The sequence below is a fragment of the Elgaria multicarinata genome, chromosome 20, assembly GCF_023053635.1.
Source record: "Elgaria multicarinata webbii isolate HBS135686 ecotype San Diego chromosome 20, rElgMul1.1.pri, whole genome shotgun sequence".
Lineage (NCBI taxonomy): Eukaryota > Metazoa > Chordata > Lepidosauria > Squamata > Anguidae > Elgaria > Elgaria multicarinata.
In genome coordinates, this window is record NC_086190.1 from 8,348,184 (window position 1) to 8,369,023 (window position 20,840).

Below are 20,840 nucleotides of genomic sequence, written 5' to 3' on the forward strand. Positions count from 1 at the left end.
ATCCTGGCAATATTATACAGGAAGAAACGACAGGATTTAGCTACTGCCTCGAATAAATCTAGTGAGCGTTTAGGGATGGTGCACATAACCCCTCGCTCCCCAAAGTAATGGCTTACCTCTCTGAAAAGCATGTCCAACACATTAAAAGTTCTTCCTTTGGAGGTGGAGCACATATTTTGCCTGCAGAAGGTCCTGGGTTCAACCCATGGCATATCCAGTTAAAGGGACCAGATAGCAGGGAAAGAGTAGCCGGAGTCAGCGTAGGCAATACTGGGCTAGGTGGATCAGTTGTCAGACAGTGTGGCAACTTCATCTGTTCATCTGGAGATGCCGCAGAGCTTTCCCTTCGCATTGATGCATTTCTGACTGTTCCTGTGGGGATGAGCTGAAATGGACCCTAAGATCCATGATGAAAGAAATGCTCACCATCGCTGTCAGAAAGAGGCCTCGCTCAGTACTTCTTGACTGAGTCAAGAGGGTGGCAGCAATCATGGGGAGGGAGATGTGGATGTCTTTCTAACTGGGGCTGTGCACTTAGTTGCGCCCAGCAGAAAATATCAGTATTTTGGTGTCTGTTTTTGGAACCTGAGTATCCTATGCAGCATGTTAGGCAGCAAGAAGGTGGACAGCAGTTTTTTTATTTATTACATTTATCTACCGCCCCACAGCCGAAGCTCTCTGGGCGGTTTACAAAAGTTAAAAACAGTAAACGTTAAAAAAGTATACAAAATTTAAAAACCATCAGAAACATAAACACAACAGTATAAAAACAACAGTATCCATTTAAAAAACAACAGTTCTGGGTCCGTTAGAAAACAAACTTAGCGTTGTTAAATGCTGTTAAATGCCTGGGAGAAAAGAAAAGTCTTGACCTGGTGCCTGGAAGATAGCAGTGTTGGAGCCAGGTGAGCCTCGTCAGGGAGATCATTCCACAGTCGGGGGGCCACCACTGAAAAGGCCCTCTCCCTTGTTGCCATCCTCCGAGCGTCCCTCAGAGTAGGCACTCGGAGGAGGACCTTAGATGTTGAGCGCAGTGTACGGGTAGGTTCATCTCAGGAGAGGCGTTCCATCAGGTATTGTGGTCCCAAGCCATGTAGGGCTTTATAGGTTAAAACCAGCAGCTTGAATTGGGGTCGAAAATGTACAGGCAGCCAATGCAAGTGGGCCAGAATCGGTGTTATATGCTCAGACCTCCCTGCATCAGCTAGCAATCTGGCTGCTGCATTTTGCACAAGCTACAGCTTCCAAACTGCCTTCAAAGGCTGTCCCATGTAGAGGGCATTGCAGTAACCTAATTTGGAGGTTACCAGAGTATGGACAACTGCTGTCCAGATAGGGGCGTAGCTGGGCCACCAACCGGAGTTGGTAGAAAGCACTCCGTGCCACCAAGGCCACCTGACACTCAAGTGACAGAGATGGTTCTAGGAGAACCCCCAAGCTACGGACCTGCTCCTTCAGAGGGAGTGCAACCCCATCCAGAACTGGTTGAAAACCCACCCACCCCCAAATCCGGTCAGAAGAACCACCCACCAGCAGCATCTCAGTCTTGTCTGGATTGAGTTTCAGTTTATTAGCCCTCATCCAGTCCATTGTCGCAGCCAGGCACCGGTTCAGCACATCCACAGCCCCACCTGATGAAGATGAAAAGGAGAAGTAGAGCTGCGTGTCGTCAGCGTACTGATGACAACGCACTCCAAAACTCCGGATGACCGCACCCAATGGTTTCATGTACATGTTAAACAGCATGGGGGACAAGACTGACCCCTGCGGAACCCTGTACTGGAAAGACCACGGGGCCGAGCAATGTTCCCTGAGCACCACCTTCTGGAGCCGACCTGCCAAGTAGGAGCAGAACCACTGGAATGCAGTGCCTCCCACTCCCAACTCAGCCAGATGTTCCAGAAGAATACCATGGTTGATGGTATCAAAAGCTGCTGAGAGATCAAGGAGCACTTGGTAGCACTTTTTAAAATAAAAGTAGCGATGATGATGATGATGATGATGATGATGATGATGATGATGATGATGATGATGTGAGGGAGGCAGAGAAGAGCTGGGAGCCAAAGGTGTCTACATGGAGGAGATCCCTGGAGCCAGCCCTCCTCAGCCTTGTAACCGTTCTCACCCTGTCTCCTTTTACTGGCCTTTGCGGCTTGGTCCCATCACAATGTTTTTGCACAACCGCAAATGACGAAAGAGGCCCTGGCTATAGCTGGGCTTGGGAGCGGAGGCAAGGCAGGAGGGTGAAGCCTGTTGAGGCCTCAGGAACCCCAGAGGATGTGCCGGTCTCCAGCGGGTTTCTCCGCAAGAAGCGTCTGTCTCTGCTTTTGCTGCTGCCGTTCCCAGCGGCTGAAAGGCCTGATTCCACGGAGCAACAGGAGCCAGGAAAAGCTACGCCTGGTCTTCAGGAGGGAAGTGGTTTTGAGGGAGCCTCTGGTGATCAGAACACTGCCCGTGCTGAGGGAGCCTTGTGGCAGCCAGAGCTGGCAGCCGGGGTCCTTGTTCTGCTGACTTTGGCTGACTCTCGACCACTTTGGCTTCTCCTAATAGCCCTTGGATACACTGGGACTCCTCAGACTTGACAGGGCCAGTCCTATCCCTCCATTCTGGGGAGACAAAGGATGGCTGTTAAGCTGGGAAAGAAGCAGGCTCCCTGGCAGGGCTCGGGAGGGGGGGGGTACCCCAAGATGTGCTTGCAGCCACAGCTGCACTCTTCTATAGCACTGCTCGGGCTGTTGTGTAGTGCTGTGGAGTGGGGTTCTCAGACCTGAAGGCATTGCTCAAATGCCATGTCCTTTGCAGCATGGACTCCGCTTCTGCTCTTGTATTGCTCGTCTGCTCCACCTCCTAACTTGCGGGCTCTTGTCAACTAGGACCCAGGGGCCTGAGGGATATCAGGGGAGGGATCCTGGCACCCGCTATTTCCTAGAGAAGTAACAAAGGGGGTAATTGGCCAGACTAGCAAAGACGCCCAAAGCTATGGAGTGATGGTGATGAACTCTTTGCAAACCATCAAGCTCCCGAGGAACTCTTGGGTGTTGGGGTGAGCTGAGCAATTGCCACATGGAAAAGAGGAAAAAGCTTGGGGGAGTATTCATATTTGTTGGTTGAGTGTGCTCTGGGGAGAGCAACATGGCTGGGCTCTGGGGTACTGTTTAAAGCAGCCTTTCCCAACCTGGTGCCCTCCAAATATTTTGGATTACAGCTCCCAGTATTCCTAATCATTAGCCATGTTGACTGGGACTGATGGGATTTGAAGTCCAAAACATCTGGAGGGCACCAGGTTGCAGATGGCTGATTTTAGGCATCTTCTCTGACTCACCCTTCCATTGCACTCAAGAAATCAAATGAGGAACTTCAAGTGAAGAGCTTCAAGTTCAGCTACTTAGGGAGATCAGGTTGATATCCACAGGACCTTTACTGTGGTGGCCCTATATTACCGTATTTCTTCGATTGTAAGACACCATCGATTGTAAGACACACACTAATTTCAGTACCACCAACAGGAAAAAAAAAAACCACTAAGACACACCTGCGATTCTAAGACGCACCCCATTTTTAGAGATGTTTATATGGGGGGAAAGTGCGTCTTAGAATCGAAGAAATAGGGTATGCCTTTTGCCTTGAGAACTTAGTGCAGCATGCTGGTCAACCGACCACCTATTGTTTGATGGTGTCTTCCCTTTTTATAGCATTGATTGTGTCATTTGTTAGGAAGGGCAGGACTGAGGATGCCCCCTTGCCCTGCAGCAATTGGGGGAAAGCCTAGTGGTGTAGTGAAGACTCACCCACAAGCTAACCTGCTAGAATGGCAGGCTTCTCCATGCAGCAGCGTGGCAAGGGCCGTACCTGGTGGGTGGAGCGTTGGGCTCGGATCAGGGAGAGCAGGTCCCTATCCCTGCTCAGTCAGGAGGCTCATTAGGAGACCCCGGGACAGTCATACACTCTGATTCATGCACGCAGCAGACAACCATCTGTCAGGGATGCTTTAGGGTGGATTCCTGCATTGAGCAGGGGGTTGGACTCGATGGCCTTGTAGGCCCCTTCCAACTCTGCTATTCTATGATTCTTGGCCTAACCTACCTCACAGAGTTGTTCTGATGATAAAATGGAAGGCCAGAGTGGTGAGCGCACAATGAAAATGAACAAAATACTTCGTTGCAGTAATCTCATTTGGGCTGTTGCTTTGAAATTAGCATGTCTCAACCCTGTTGTTGATTATCTTCTTTGTTGTTCTCATAACATTGACGCATTAAACGTAATTTGATCATTACTTGAGAATATTTGTCTGGTCAATTGACAAAACTCTAAAAACATTCAAAGGCCTCTTCCTTCTACCAGGTCTTCAGGAAAACTGAGGTGGGGAAAGATGGAGTGGCTAAATTATCTTAGATTGTTATCCAATTTATGGGTTATAAATTCAGTAAATAAATGAAGATGCTTGGAATCCCATCCTTGGAAGAGATACAGGACTTGTGGGGCGAGGTAGTCATTACATAAAATGTGTTTCTGCATTTTAACGTGTGTGTGTGTGTGTGTTTAATGCAAATAGCATCAGCTGGGGGGTGTTCAATCATTTTTGGAATTGCTGCCAGCGTAGAGGGCTTTTTTAACCATTTCCTCCCCTGCTCTGGTCTGGAAAAAGGCTTTCCCCTGAGGCCAGCTACTGTTTCCATTGGAAGGAAATCCCCCATTGGCACCAATAGGGGATTCATGCATGCATGCACACACACAGAGAGAGAGAGAGAGAGAGAGAATGCCACCTTCAGAGGGATTTTCCTCCAGACTGCAGCAGTGGGGGAAAGGGTGGAATTTCCCCTCCACGTCTGGTGCAATTCTGATTTTGAGAATTGCACCAGACCTGTGCAATTCCTAGGCCTGTGTTGTGTTTCTCAAAACTCCTGCCTTCTTGGGAGACAATAATGAGGCCTGCTAAGTAATCCACATAGCTTTATTCAAGTAATAAACATCTCTTCCCACCTGAAGAGAGAGTAATCTCTAGGAACTTTCCTCTAGGCAAAACTATGCAAACTAAGCGAGACAATAGTCGTTTCAACAAAAATGGAAAGCCCTTTCCCAAGATGCGTTAACTTCAGAGAGACTCGTTGTGAGGCAGCTTCCGACATTCTCTGGCCTTCCTTTCGCTCCACCCATTTTAGTCTGCAGCATACTCTAGGATTGGCTAACCTGTCGGGCTTCCCACTGACTGTGTATTGTTTGGCCTTGAGGAGATAAGCCCTGGAGAGGGTACACTCCCAGCTGGTGAAGAGCCCGTGAGAGCTTTCTTCCCCACTGGTACAGGCTAGCCCGTTTCTGGCGCCGATTCCTCTACTTCAGAGTCTGATTCTGTTTGATTACCTGAAACACCTTCTTCCAACCCAGGGGGAGCAGGGCTAGACATGACACCCTGCATGTTAAATACAGAGAAGGGTTGGAGAGCTGCATTTGGGGGCAGAGGATGGATGAAGTGCTCCACCTCTCATCTGCCAGACCACTCACTCAACTGCACTGAATTCCTGGTCACCTCTGACTACCAGGCTAGTGCTTAAATACAAGGTTGGATTTAACACCACAACTAGTTTGGCCTTTGCTCCACGAATTTGTTTATTTATTTATTTATTTATTTTATTTTATTACATTTATATACCGCCCCACAGCCGAAGCTCTCTGGGCGGTTTTGGGTGTCTGGGCTCCTGCCCCCTTCCTTCTCCTCCAATGATTTTTTGTTTTGTTTTCTTGGGATGGGGGATCTTGTCTCCACAGATATTTAGCAAAGCTTTCTTCAGTGGGAAGCATCTCGGAGGAGGAGACCTGTGAGAAGCTCAAGGGCCTGATCCAGCGCCAAGTGCAGATGTGCAAACGGAACTTAGAAGTCATGGACTCGGTGCGCCGGGGGGCACAGCTGGCCATTGAGGAGTGCCAATTCCAGTTCCGCAACCGCCGCTGGAACTGCTCCACACTAGACAGCCTGCCGGTCTTTGGCAAGGTGGTCACACAAGGTGAGGGGGGCCCCGATCTCTTTGGGCGATTCTTTAGTCTATGTTTAGGATGTTCTCTAGGTAAGGAAGCAGGCTGGTGTGGAGAAACTTTCCCCTACCCAGTGCCCTCCATACGTTTTGGGCTACAACGTTAATCTCCCTAACCACTGACTATGCTGGCTGAGGTTGATAGGAGTTGAAGTCCAAAACATCCATAGGACACTGGGTAGAGGAAGGCTGATATGGAGAGATACTCCTGCAGCATAGCAAGATTTGAAGGGAATTTCCAGTGTGGGAGTGGAGTTAAAAGGAATACATTGGAAGGTGGGGGGTGGGAGTTCTCCCAAAACTGACATGGCCTCTTCAGTCAAAAACCACTTTATACAGCCCTCAACTTTCTTCTTGCTCTAACCTTATAAAAAGTGTCCACTTTTTTTCCTTGACAAGTGGGGCCTGCAACAAAATGTTGCAGTGTGGAGTGCTCTTGTTCAGGATCCCAGGCAGCAGGGCCCTCTTGCAAGATACTCCATTTCAAAACACACCCCTCCAGATATCTGATTCCCCACCATCCAACAATAGCCAGGCAGCCTTCCATAGTCACTGGGCATGCTCAGTCTTCACTGACCTGTTTTTGGGTCTCCCTGTCCCCAGGTAGGGTTGTTTTCCTAAAGGGGTTGGGGTTTTTTTTTGGGGGGGGGAGTACTTCTGCCAACTGAGAGGCTGCTAACACCTTCCTCTTGTGCCTGGATGTGCGTTCAGCAACAGAAGAATCCGCACTTGGAGAAGCAGTTTGCTATTCGTATATAGCAGGGATGGAGAACTTCTGGCCCTGGAAAGGTTGTTGGACTCCAAGTTCCATCAGCCCCAGTGGTGACCAGACCCAGACCGGCTTAGTCCCAGCAAGATTGCTGCATCATCTGCCGTGCTATACAAACTGAACGAAAGGCTGGATTATCTGGGAGGAGCAAGTGTAGGCTCAACAATCCATCTGCTAAGTGGAGGGGCTGGAACCACCCTTCTCACGACCACCCCATGAGGATCTATCATCGTTCCCGTGCAATGGGGCATATGAGCCGCCCTGCCAGATCATAGTTGAGGGTCCGTTTAGCCTGAAATCCTGTTTCCTGTCTGGGCAAACAGATGCTTCTGGGAAGTGGCTCACAAGCACAGAGTAAAAGCCATGGCCTTCTCCTGTTGCTTGTACCCAGCACCTGGGATTCAAATCTAGACTATCTCTGGTCATGGAGGTTCTGTTTAGCTTTAGCTACTTGGCTAAGAGCTATTAATATTAGTCCCTTTATCATTCAGGAACTTGTAGATGAATAAGAGAGTGCAGCATAAGGACTCGGGTTGGTCTTGGTGCCATCTTCTACCCCCTGCCCCCAAAACCAACCCAGAGGCCTCTGCTGCTCTGGGTGGAGGCTTCCCCACCTTGCCCCCCCCCCCCTCAGGTACAGAGCCGCTGCCTCTTCTGTCCCCATCTCAGCTTCTTGTTTAACTTTCCCTTGCTTGTCTTCAGGAGGGGAGGACGAAGATTTGTGCTTACGGAGGTTTAGCCCTGGAAATACCAGGAATACCAGTGCCTGAAGTCGTCTCTCTTTTAGGCGGCCGCAGAGCGAGACCGACTAATGTTAGCCTGCTATTAACCTCGATTAACTCGGAGGTCGTTCAGTTGCTACCCCAGCTGGGCAGCCGGCTGCGAGTCCCCTGGTGCCTCCGCTGCCCTGGCTGCCAAGTCGCGTTTTCTCCGTCCCTCCCATTGAGCTGGGATGGAGGTTCCAAGGGTCAAGGGCATATGTGTTCTTTCCTGCTGGCTGTGGGAACAAAGTGAAGGCCTCCGTCCCGCCTGTGCCAGGATTCTCCGAGACAGAAGGGTCTGTTACACTCTAACCGCCCTTGGCTAGAACTGAGTGTTGCAAGACTTAATTGAGAACTGCTAAACCAATATTCCTCCTTCGTTCCGCGCACGCGCACACCACCCACCCACACGAGGACAGTGGTAGTGGTGAGAACATTCACCACCACCTCTATGGCTGTAGCCCTTCTTCTCCGGAGGAGGAGGGGAAAAGTAGAGCAATTCCCTTGGCAGGCTCACGGAGGGAAAACAGGAAGACAGCCCAAGCATGGCAGCATCCAGAGCTACTCCTGGGGGGTGGGGGGGTGGCGCTCATGCTAACATGATTCTACTACAGAGAAGACAGTCCTGGCTTAAGGGGCAGAGCCAAAGAGCAGCAAAAATATTGGGGAGTTGCTTGAATCTGAACCACCTTGCAGGCTGGGACTGGAGCTGGGGTTGGAAAGGCAGAGCTGAGAGCTAACAAGGAGGGGAGTTAAAACTGCATTCCTAAAGGGGAATCTCCTTAATGCAGGGGTTGTGCCCAGCGGCCAGCAGGATGCCTTTGGGAAGTCCATAAGCAGGGCATGAAAAAAGGATGGTTTTCCCTTAGTGCCTGTCTCTAGTATTTGGAGGCATACTGAGAGCCAGTGTGGTGTAGTGGCTAAGGTGTTGGACTGGGAGTCGGGAGATCCGGGTTCTAATCCCCACTCAGCCATGGAAGCTCACTGGGTGACTTTGGGCCAGTCACAGACTCTCAGCCCAACCTACCCCACAGGGTTGTTGTTGTGAGGATAAATTGGAGAGGAGGAGGATTATGTATGCCGCCTTGGCTTCCTTAAGGACGAAAAAAGCAGGATATAAATGTAATAAATCAAAATAAATAAATTATGCAGAGGTTTCACTGCTGCTGACAGACCTGTCCATTGTGAATTTCCCAAGTAATCAGTATCACAAATGATGTTGATCTTGCAGAATTGCCTCTCCTTTTCCTTCGGACGTGGTACCTTGCTGTGTTGCATGAACTTCGACACAAAGCAAAAATAACATCTAACCTCATACATTTTGGGGAGAGTTTATTGAACAGGGGTTGGGTGAAATCGATTACATCTCAGCAGTGTGTCCGGCGGTACAGTTAGGTTATTTGAGACTCTGGACTTAATGATCTTTTGCCTACCCCCCCCCCACACACACACATACTTTAGATAGTAAGGGGTATCCAGTTCACTTCAAAATGTGCCTTGCTGCTTTTGGGGGGCGGGGGGCTCTCCTGCTACTTCTGTCTGGGTTTCTCCCCCAAAGTCAAGATCTGATGGCAACAATGAGTGTGTCCAGCAATATTTTAACAGATGGCTAGTTCATGGCAAACTAGGAGCTACTTAAGGTGTATTTCCTTTTTAAAATGTCCATAAGATATTGGTTGATATTGTCTGATATTTCAACAAAAAAAGAAAGGAACATGAAAACGTATACATTAACTCCTTTTTCTTTGGCATATAGCCAAGGCAATAAGAATGTATGACATATCCAGCTGGATTTGTACACCACATACACACACGCATAGAGTAAAAAAAAAATGTAAGCAATGAATTCCGAGGAAAATTTAAAAATAAATTTTAAAATCAAGACTCAGCAGCACAGAACTCACTTTATCCTGTGCAGTTCAGGAATTATGAAGAATTTACGGAGGAAGTGATCCAATACTTAGTTTGATCACGCCTTTCCCAACCTTTCTCAATTTTCAGATGCACGGTCATCCCCAATGGCCAGGCTGGCTGGAGAGGAGAGTTGTTGTCCGGCACACTTAAAGGGCACCAGGTTGGGGAAGGATGGGGTAGGCTATAAAGGGTACAAGGCTCAGCTATGAATGGGAAGGTCTCCGATCCAAATCCGGCCTCTGTCATGGGGCTTAGGCAAGCAATTCTTGCGAAGTCTTAGTTCCTCATCTCTAATATGGGAATAAGAATGAGCCAGTGCAGCGATTAGTGTCAGCCTAAGAGGACTTGGCTTCAAATCCCTTCTCAGACATGAAGCTCAATGGGTAAAATTGGAGTAGTTGCTATTTCGTAGCCTAACCTACCTTGCATGGTTGCTGTGAGGATAAAAAGAGCTGGCGAGAATGCCTTGAGTTCCTTGGAGGAAGGCAAGATGAAAATGGAATTAAATAAGAATAACCAGATTTAAAGAATCCTGTAAGGATTATAACAAAGATCATGGATATTAATGTTGTAAACAGCTGAGATTATATTATATTAAGCAGTATATAAATGTTACAAATTAAATAAATAAATAAATAAAATATTAAGTGCTATAGAAATGTGGATTTATTTATTTATTTATTTATTTATTTATTACATTTTTATACTGTCCAATAGCCGAAGCTCTCTGGGCAGTTCACAAAAATTAAAACCATTAAGAACATAATAAAACATCCAACAATCTAAAACCCAAATACAAAATACAATATAAAAAAAATATCCATGATCTTTGTTATAACCCTTATTGGCCTAGTGTTGCCTACTCTAATCGACTAAGGCTTTCCTAGGTTTCAGGTTTTTGATCTAAGAACTTGAAGGTGCTTTAAAATTGAACCTGGGACTTTTATCATATCCTATATACTAATAGCAAACTCATTCTCTCAGTGCTGAGCCTCACATAGCCAAAGCAGCACAATGCATCCCCAAGGAGGAAGGTACCGGCAGACTGGGGCCTCATCTACACCAAGCAGGGTATAGCACTATGAAAGCGGTACACAGGGTGACCCTATGAAAAGGAGGACAGGGCTCCTGTATCTTTAACAGTTGTATTGAAAAGGAAATTTCAGCAGGTGTCCTAGTGTCTCCTCTCTGGGTCTTAGATGCCACAGTGGCTCTTTCAGCACCTGTCCTTCAAACATTCCAATCTGGCCAGAATACCTCACCCCGACCTCTAAGAGATGGGACTTGGAGAAGGGCCTTAGATGAGCCTTGTAGTGTACAGGTACGTTCATGCCGGGAGAGGCGTTCCGTCCGGTATTGTGGTCCCAAACCATGTAAGGCCTTATAGGTTAAAACCAGCACCTTGAATCGGTGTTAGAAACGTACAGGCAGCTAGAGAATTGGTTTTTGGACCTTCTGGCCATGTTGTTTTATACTGTTGTTTTTATGTTTCTGATGTTTTTTTTAAAATCTTGTATACTTTTTAATGTTTACAATTTTTAACTGTTGTAAACCGCCCAGAGAGCTTCAACTGTGGGGTGGTATATAAATGTAATTAATTAATTAATTAATTAATTAAATTCCCTCTTTATCACAACTGTTAAAGCTGCAGGTGCCCTGCCCTCTTTTAAATCTGGTCACTCTGGTATAGCTCCTGCAGCTTTAACTGTTGTGATGAAGAGGGAATTTCACCAGGTTCTCCATATATACAAATGACACCTGCTGAAATTCCCTTTTCTATGCAACTGTTAAAGATATAGGAGCCCTGTCCTCCTTTTCATAGGGTCACCCTAGGTACATGGTATGTGTCAATGGGCTCCAACAATTGTCAGTGCACTTCAATACCACTATAAAGCAGTAGTGTAGATCCTGTCTGGGTTGGGGGGAGATCCCAAGATTACTTTATAAGAAATCTCAGTGGGCACTGAATGCCAACTAACCGTTGGCAAACAGGAGCAGTCCGCACAACAACAAAAATTATATATAAAGGGGGGGGATGTAACTCATTGCGAGGGCACATAGCTTGCATGCCGATGGTCTCAGGTTCAGTCCCTGGCACCTGCATTTAAAAAATCAGGCAGCAGGTGATGGCAAGACCCCTTCTCTGCTGGAGGCCCCAGAGAGCCAACGGCAGTCAGAGTGAACAGAACTGAGCTGGATGGACAACTAGAGGTTGGGATGTGTCCTCTGTTCCTGGTCTCAAACCAGTCAAATCCAGCACAGATAATGGCATTGGTTCATCCCATTATTCCAGTATAGTACAGAACTGGTCTATAAGACAAACACTCCCAACCTAATGGTAGTTACACACATTTTACAATTCTTGAAGAGCATTTTCTTATTCACAGCACATTTTGGATGAATATTATCAGGAATGTTCAGTACAAGATGATTGACAGTGCATGGTGTTGAATGTACGCATAGTTTTATAGTTTCGGTTCGAAGCCTATTGTTTCAGTAAACCACTGAGTGCATCTCTGAATTCCGTCCTTCTGCTGGCCTTCCTCACTGCCGCAAGTATGCCTCTTCAGTGCTCCTGCGTGTGACCACTGCATTTAGCATTGTCTGCACAGCAGTTCGGGTTGTTTGTGGAGCTCATGCAAGTGCAAATACAGTACAGTACATCAGAGGGAGGAAAGGATGGCAGGGCTGACTCCGGCATCTCTGCTGAGACCAGGGCCGGATCTACACTATTGCTTTAAAGCGCTTTATAACAGTTTTATAGCGCTTTAAAGCAGTTAAAGCGCTTTATAACTGTTATAAAGCGCTTTAAAGCAGTAGTGTAGATCCGGCCTAGCTCCACTTGGCTACTCCTCTCCCTCCACTGTCACCTTTTAGCTGCCCCATTCCACCTGGCTGCACCAGCGGGAGAGATGGCTCGGCAGGAGCCTCTCCAGCCACTCACCTGACTGCCCAGTTTCACCTGAAGAATCCTCTTAGCTTTCCTTGGACTGTTTCCATCCAAGATGGTCTTCAAGCAAAACAATAACTCTGTCACCTTAAGGTCTAGCACCTTAGCTTGCTTGCTTTGCACTTTCCTGCTGTGTCATGTCGCTTAGACCAGAAGCCTGTGCACAACCTGATCTCTTTCAGAATATTTAAAGTGCTCTGGGAGCCTTTTTGTTTGAAAAGCAGAATACCAAAAATATTTTAAAAGTATAGGCGGGTGCAGTATCATAGTGGCCTTTTTATATGGCCAGAGGCTGTTATGTCCTTGACAGGAACTCCAAAGAGTAAATTTATCCTTGTCTGGTAATGCAGTTGGTGGGCAAAGTTTCCACTTGCTTTTTTCTTACTTTTGGCCTGCCATGCAACTGTTTTAAAAAGCCACACAAGCTCTGTTTTTATACAACTACAAAAAGAAAGGGGGGCACCTGAAAATGAATGATCCATGCAAACAGGGTGGGATTCTTGTTAAGAGCAACATGATTCTTTGCCACCTAATGTGTGCTCATTCACTAATCCACATGCGCATGACATGCTCACTCATGTGCCTCCTCTGCCTCTTCCGCCAGGGACCCGAGAAGCTGCCTTTGTGTATGCAATTTCCTCTGCCGGTGTTGCCTTTGCTGTGACGAGGGCATGCAGCAGTGGAGAACTTGACAAATGTGGCTGTGACCGCACAGTGCATGGGGTCAGCCCTCAGGGTAAGTATATCCATGGGAGGGGACTGGCAGGCCTCAGGGCCTCAACATTGGGATTATGGACTCGTGGAATTAGAAGGGACCCTTGAGATCATCTAGCCCCCTGGTTGTGGCCCTCCAGATGTTGTTGGGCTCCTGTCAGTAGGGATGATGGGAGTTTTTCCAAAACCTCTGGAGGGGCACACCTGATCAATGCAGGACCTGAAGTGCAGGATAGAACTAAAGCAACCCCGACCAAGGGCCGTCCAACTTCCGCTAGTGGAGGTGGGTGGTCGTGAGAGCCGTAGATCCTGTTCTGATTTGCTCTCACAATTTGTTCCTCTTTCTTTTCTTTTATGGGGTGGGGGGGGGGCAGCGGGGAGGGGATAACAGACAAGCAGATATAATTTGCAGCCTCACACAATGTGCTTCTTTCTGGACTGTATTGCTTCAGACTGTAGGTGGGTGATTTAAAGTTTGAAAACTTTGATGTGTTAAAAACAAAACAAAAACAGACGTAAGTTTTGAATACGTAGGGAACTATTATTTATATTATTATTATTATTATTTATTTATATAGCACCATCGATGTACATGGTGCTGTACAGATAACACAGTAAATAGCAAGACCCTGCCGCATAGGCTTACAATCTAATGAAGTTGTAGTAAACAATAAGGGGGGAAAGAGAATGCAAACAGGCACAGGGAAGTGTAAACAGGCACCGGGAAGGGTGAAGCTAACAGTATAGAGTCAGAACAAACTCAAAGTTTAAAAGCTATAGGGAAAAGAAAAGTTTTTAGCTGTGTTTTAAAAGCTGTGATTGAGTTGGTAGTTCTCAAGTGTTCTGGAAGAGCATTCCAGGCATGAGGGGCAGCAGAGGAAAATGGACGAAGCCGAGCAAGGGAAGTAGAGACCCTTGGGCAGGCAAGAAGCATGGCATCAGAGGAGCAAAGAGCACGAGCAGGGCAATAGCGTGAGATGAGAGAGGAGAGATAGGCAGGAGCTAGACCATGAAAAGCTTTGAAGGTCAACAGGAGAAGTTTATATTGGATTCTGGAGTGAATTGGGAGCCAATGAAGAGATTTCAGAAGCGGAGTGACATGGTCAGAGCGGCGGGCCAGGAAGATGATCTTAGCGGCAGAGTGGTGGACAGAGACCAGCGGACTGATGTGAGATGAGGGGAGGCCAGAGAGAAGGAGGTTGCAGTAGTCCAACCGAGAGATAACCAGTGCGTGAACGAGAGTCTTGGCAGAAGAGACAGACAAAAATGGTCGAATCCTGGCAATATTATACAGGAAGAAACGACAAGATTTAGCTACTGCCTCGATATGAGGAATAAAGGAGAGCGAGGAATCAAATATAAAGCCAAGGCTACGAGTTTCCTTGACTGGAGTAAGCGTGACATCGTTGACAGTAAGAGAGAATGAGAGATGAGGAGAAGGTTTAGGAGGAAAAACAAGCAGTTCAATTGCCACCTGGATTCCAGTTCATGGAGCACCAGCAGTAAATGCCTCCCTTCTTATTAGGCATGATCCCTTAACCTCTTTAGTTTGATAATCCACTTCAGTTAAGGAATGGTCCAGCTCTTTCCAACAGTGGCCAGCTGGGAAAGCTCACAGGCAGGGCACAGATCATGGAGTTGAGGGGGAGGAGACTTGTAGTCTATCCAGTCCAACCCAGCTGCTCAATAGTAGGAAATCTAAAGCCTCTAGGTAGCTGATTCCATTGAACAGCTCTTACTGTCAAGCAATTTCTCCTAATGTCCAACCAAAATCTACCCTGCTGTAACTTAAGCCCATTAGATCTAGTCGTACCCTCTGGGGTAGCAACGGAGAATAAGTCTCTGCCCTCTTCCATATGACCAAGAAGGCGATGGGCAGGCATTTCCCTCATTTTTCTCCAGCATCTGACAGAGGTTCTGTTTAGCTATCGTAGCTAATAGTTGTTGATCTCTATCCTCCAGATTTTGCTTTGTTTTGTAGATTATTACTTGAAATGCAAGTGTTTATTAACAACTGCAGATGGAAGAGGTATTCCCTCCTATGCGTCGGAGCCTGGGGAATGCCTCTCCTGAGACAATGGTGCCTGCTGTGAAATAGGCTAGTGCCATCTAGAACTATTATTATTATTATTATTATTATTATTATTATTATTATTATTATTTATATAGCACCATCAATGTACATGGTGCTGTACAGAGTAAAACAGTAAATAGCAAGGCCCTGCCGCATAGGCTTACAATCTAATAAAATCATAGTAAAACAATAAGGGGGGGAAGAGAATGCCAACAGGCACAGGGTAGGGTAAAACTAACAGTATAAAGTCCGCACAACGTCAAGTTTTAAAAGCTTTAGGAAAAAGAAAAGTTTTTAGTTGAGCTTTAAAAGCTGCGATTGAACTTGTAGTTCTCAAATGTTCTGGAAGAGCGTTCCAGGCGTAAGGGGCAGCAGAAGAAAATGGACGAAGCCGAGCAAGGGAAGTAGAGGCCCTTGGGCAGGCGAGAAACATGGCATCAGAGGAGCGAAGAGCACGAGCGGGGCAATAGTGTGAGATGAGAGAGGAGAGATAGGAAGGAGCTAGACCGTGAAAAGCTTTGAAGGTTAACAGGAAAAGTTTATATTGGATTCTGAAGTGAATTGGAAGCCAATGAAGAGATTTCAGAAGCGGAGTAACATGGTCAGAGCAGCGAGCCAAGAAGATGATCTTTGCGGCAGAGTGGTGAACTAAAGGAAGGGTGCCCTGCCCTGCCCTCTTCTTTAGAACTATAGGTGTCTCATATGCAAATATGTTTTCTTAATTAATCAGTTACAATCCACACAGTAATCAAACTCCAGTTTCAACACATTGAGTGACAGTCTTACTAGCTATGCTTTGTGTGAAGAAATGAATGGACAAGGTGGGTTGCATGCCAGCTGGGGCTTGAACCACCTGGCCTGCAGGGTTGGCAGCGTTGCACAACGCCTCTCCTTGCCAAGTGCACAGCTGTTCTGCCCCAGCAATATAGCTCCTGCACGTGGGTGTAAACGGAGCGCAGTTAGTTTTGCTGCTGAACCTGGCCAGGCCCAGTGCCACCATGCAGCATTGTTGAGCAGCTGTAGGGCCCAAGCATGCCAGCAGAGCCCACTGTGATGCTGGCCTTGAGCCCTCTTTAAAAACAACGCAAGCTTGCCAGTTCCACGTGGCTGCCAGGTTTCGTTTTCTGTAGCACCCTGGAAGTTTGAGCGATTTAGGGGGAATTGTGTGTTGGGGGGGGCATGGCAAACCCCACAGAAACACGTCCTGCTTGTGGGTTCCTGGTCAACCATGTGAGCCTATATATACCACCTGCTGGGGAACATGGGCAGGAGAGTGCTGTTTCACTTGTGTCCTATTTGTGAGTTCCTGGTCGACAGCTGCCTGGCCAGTGAACAGAGTGCTGGTCTAGATGAGCTATTGGTCTGATCTGGCACAGCTCTCATGTTTTTTCCACACTCAACTTTTGGGACACCGGGGGGTGGGTGGGGTGGGATAAGGCAGCCACTGTGAGCTGCCAGCACAACTAGAGTAACCTCCCCCACCCCCTGCATAATGCTGAGTGGTATGCCCCTAAATCCTAGGCCCTGTCCCTTGCCAAGCTGACAAAAGGTAGGCATCCCTCCAGGGAAGAGAAGAAAGAGGAAGGATCTCCTTTGCCTGGTTATTGGACTGCAGTACTGTACACGCTTGTGTTCCTTGTTCGTATTGCCATTTGTTGTCTTTCTGCTCCTTGCCATACTGTAGGCTTCCAGTGGTCTGGCTGTTCCGACAACATTGCCTACGGGGTGGCCTTCTCACAATCTTTTGTCGATGTGAGGGAGAGGAACAAAGGGGCTTCTTCCAGCAGGGCACTCATGAACCTTCATAACAATGAAGCTGGAAGGAAGGTAATAAGAGCATCTTGTGTGTTTGTCTATGCGATAGCTGCAGCGTTTGCTTCTTGTGCACACTGGCTATTAAAAAAAAAAATAGAAAGTTTCTAGCCCTTAAGGCTGCAGAGAAAAGCTTGGAAACATCTGGCCAACTCTCAATTGCCAGCGATGGGTGAAGGAAGGGGCATCAATTTCCTGGCTATCTCTTTGCCTTTCTCTTATGCTGCCCCTTTCTTTCTGACCCTACATCATCTCTCCAGGTAAGAAGGTACGCTCCTGAACCTGAGTGGAGCCCTGGATGCCACCATATTGAGGGCCCTCTCAACCCTGGAGCTGTCCCTGACTGAGGATGATGGGACTTGCAGAACCATAAAACCGGAAGGAGCCATTTAGGTCATCAAGCCCAAATCTGTGATCAGTGCAAGGAATCCAGCCTAAAGCATCCCTAAGAGATGGCTGGGCAGTAGTCCAAGAGATTTGGAGGGCGCCACAGTGGGAAAGGAAAGGAGGCCCTGAGACATGAGCTGAGTTCCAAACCCAGTACAGGTGTAATTAATTTGCACAACGTGTTCCTGTCGAGATTTATTTTCCTTCCTAAATGTGGGTGGGGTGGGGTGGGGCACAGGGAGACGGAGAGTCCAGCCACCTGCTCAGGAATAATCGCCCCTTGTCAGGCAGACTGATGCAGCACAGGGCAGTGTAATGTGAATGAATGACCATGATAGCATTGAAAGGAGCGGAGCAGTTTTCCAGGACAGGTCACCTCGGTTGGCCACCAGGAACCAACCTGCATCCTTCTAGAGGCTGAGGGAGGCAGAGGGGGGACTTGATTACTTGGGCAGGGCTGTTGGGAGAAACAAGTATTGTCGTACAAATTCCTCCGCAGCTCGCAAATAAACGCAAGCGTGAGTTTTGAATCTTCAACGCAGTTTATTTAGAGACGTTCTTCAAAAACAAAACAACCAGGCTGCTAGCAGCAAATTATAACAAAGCAATTGTCTCACCATGAATCAAAGTAAGCAGAACAGCTTTACGGTTCTCCTTGACAAAAGTTGGCTTTGCATCAATACAGCATACTCCTTTCTCTGGCAACGGCAGCAGCTTACGCCATACCCTCAAACCTCCACTGGCTGACTGCATATTGCTGTGAAAGAGCGAGCTTTTTACTCCCTTCATTCAAACACCAACAGGTGTGCTGAGCTTGCAAGTCTTTGCCAATAATCTGCCTTAATTACTGTTAAGGTTAACACGAAAACCTGACCAGGGCCAGCTCTAGGTGTGAGGGGGTTCCCCCCAGCCCTCAGCGGGCCCTGCTGGGCTTACCTAGTGGCAGCAGATACAACAGCAATGCTCCGAACAGTGCCGTGTGCTGGTGCCAGCCCTGATAGGGTTCTGCACTATTAGACATTCCAAATAAAATTGCAGGTTACATTCAACGTTAAAGGAAGATGCCAGAAAATAACACTAGTAAAGATAGACAGAATTGGTTGGCTAAATATTGGAATACCAAGTATATGCCTGCATTCAGTGCAGTCCCTTTAGTATGGAGGGATATGGTTTTGTGGCACGTTGGGTGTATTTTTTTATATAATCCTCTGCTATTATTATTATTATTTATTTATTTATTTATTTATTTATTTATTTATATAGCACCATCAATGTGCATGGTGCTGTACAGAGTAAAACAATAAATAGCAAGACCCTGCCGCAAAGGCTTACATTCTAATAAAATCGTAATAAAACAATAAGGAGGGGAAGAGAATGCACCAAACAGGCAGTATAAAAGTCAGAACAAAATCAAGTTTTAAAAGCTTTAGGGAAAAGAAAAGTTTTTAGCTGAGCTTTAAAAGCTGCGGTTGAACTTGTAGTTCTCAAATGTTCTGGAAGAGCGTTCCAGGCGTAAGGGGCAGCAGAAGAAAATGGACGAAGCCGAGCAAGGGAAGTAGAGGCCCTTGGGCAGGCGAGAAACATGGCATCAGAGGAGCGAAGAGCACGAGCGGGGGAATAGTGTGAGATGAGAGAGGAGAGATAGGAAGGAGCTAGACAGTGAAAAGCTTTGTAGGTCAACAGGAGAAGTTTATATTGGGTTCTGAAGTGAATTGGAAGCCAATGAAGAGATTCATTGCTATGATTGGTTATTGATTGTATGTTATGGATTCTGGAAATAAATATTGAACGCTGGGGCAGGGGTGGAGGGAGAAGAGGGCAATGTGAGGCACCAGCCTTAGGAAGCCCTCAACAGCTCTGCCCCTTCTTCTCCAGGCCATCCTCAACAACATGCGGGTGGAATGCAAGTGCCACGGTGTCTCCGGCTCCTGCGAGGTGAAGACCTGCTGGAAAGCCATGCCTCCTTTCCGCAAGGTGGGCAACGTGCTGAAGGAGAAGTTCGACGGGGCTACAGAGGCTGAGCAGAGGAAGGTCGGCTCCACCAAAGTGCTGGTCCCCAAGAATTCCCAGTTCAAGCCACACACAGACGAGGACCTGGTCTACCTGGACTCCAGTCCCGACTTCTGTGACCACGACTTAAAGAACGGCGTCCTGGGCACGAGCGGCAGGCAGTGCAACAAGACCTCCAAGGCCATCGACGGCTGCGAGCTGATGTGCTGCGGCCGCGGCTTCCACACGGACGAGGTGGAGGTGGTGGAGAGGTGCAGCTGCAAGTTCCACTGGTGCTGCTTTGTCAAGTGTAAACAGTGCCACCGAGTCGTGGAAATGCACACTTGTCGGTGACATGGGAAGCGAAGCCCTCTGTTTGACCCTTAGGGCTGACGGAGGCGGGCCCAGAGACTGCGTGGGAGAGGAGGGCCTTGGGCTACCCGGCGGGAGTCGCTGCAGGAGGAAACTTTTTTTCTTAAAGGAAAAATATTTAAAGTTCCAATAATGATTGTATTTTTGGAGGGTGGAGGTCGCTTGGCTCTTGGTCTGCTTTATTTATTGCCCAAACCAGAAACCATTTCTTCTGGACTGGGCCTATTCTACTCCATGGTGCCGTGGGGAAAGGCTGGTCCTAGAACAGTGGTTCTCAACCTTCCTAATGCCGCGACCCTTTAATACAGTTCCTCATGTTGTGGGGACCCCCAACCATAAAATTATTTTCGTTCTTCTCTACACGATCCATTGTCATGGGATGGTTTGCTAATAATGAAAATAATACATAACGATAGCTTTAATAATACAAAAGATTATACATGACATAGTTCGGTCAATACAGTTTCCTTAGGCGACCCCTGTGAAAGGGTCATTCGACCCCCAAAGGGGTCCTGACCCACAGGTTGAGAACCGCTGTCCTAGAGGCTTCTGGTGGCTCCACCTGCGGACCTGATGGGGAAGGTCAGGCCTGGCAGCAAAGGCCGTGTGTCCGGCGAGAGAGGGTTGAATCTGGAAAGTGGGGGAGGTATTTCTGAGAGGGGGGGAGGGAGGTTTTATGGAGCTGTTGGGGATGTGACAAAACACTAGGGAAACCTGAGGCAGATCATCCAAAGGGCAACTTCCCCACACTTCCTGCGTCTCTCACACCATAAACATGGGCTATAATCTATCAGGGTTTTTACAGGACAAGACACATTGAAGTAGAGGCTCCCACATAGCTTTGGTTCACTTCCATGGGGCTTGTGTAGGAGAAACCTCCTGATGGATTGTGCCTCTTGAATCCAGTTTCTCTGCCACCTTGTAGTTGGAATGCCAATGTAATCACCATCCCAAAAATCTCAAGTGGGGCAGGACTTGTATCCAGAGCTTACTTGGCCCACATAGAGGTCTTATTGCCCAGAATCCATTTCTAGTGTCAAGTAGGGCTCTAGATTTAGACACCAGACCACGT

General features: G+C 47.6%; 1 protein-coding gene across 1 annotated transcript in view; it reads left to right on the forward strand.

The window, feature by feature from the left end:
• WNT4 (Wnt family member 4) overlaps positions 1-20,026 on the forward strand; it is a 59,456-nt gene extending 39,430 nt beyond the window's left edge. The window contains exons 2-5 of the mRNA XM_063145327.1: positions 5,764-5,999; positions 13,025-13,156; positions 16,893-17,035; positions 19,283-20,026. Of these exons, the coding sequence (XP_063001397.1) occupies positions 5,764-5,999; positions 13,025-13,156; positions 16,893-17,035; positions 19,283-19,750 (979 nt within the window). The 3' untranslated portion in view covers positions 19,751-20,026. The remainder of the gene's footprint in view (positions 1-5,763; positions 6,000-13,024; positions 13,157-16,892; positions 17,036-19,282) is intronic.
• The last annotated feature ends 814 nt before the right edge of the window (positions 20,027-20,840 follow it).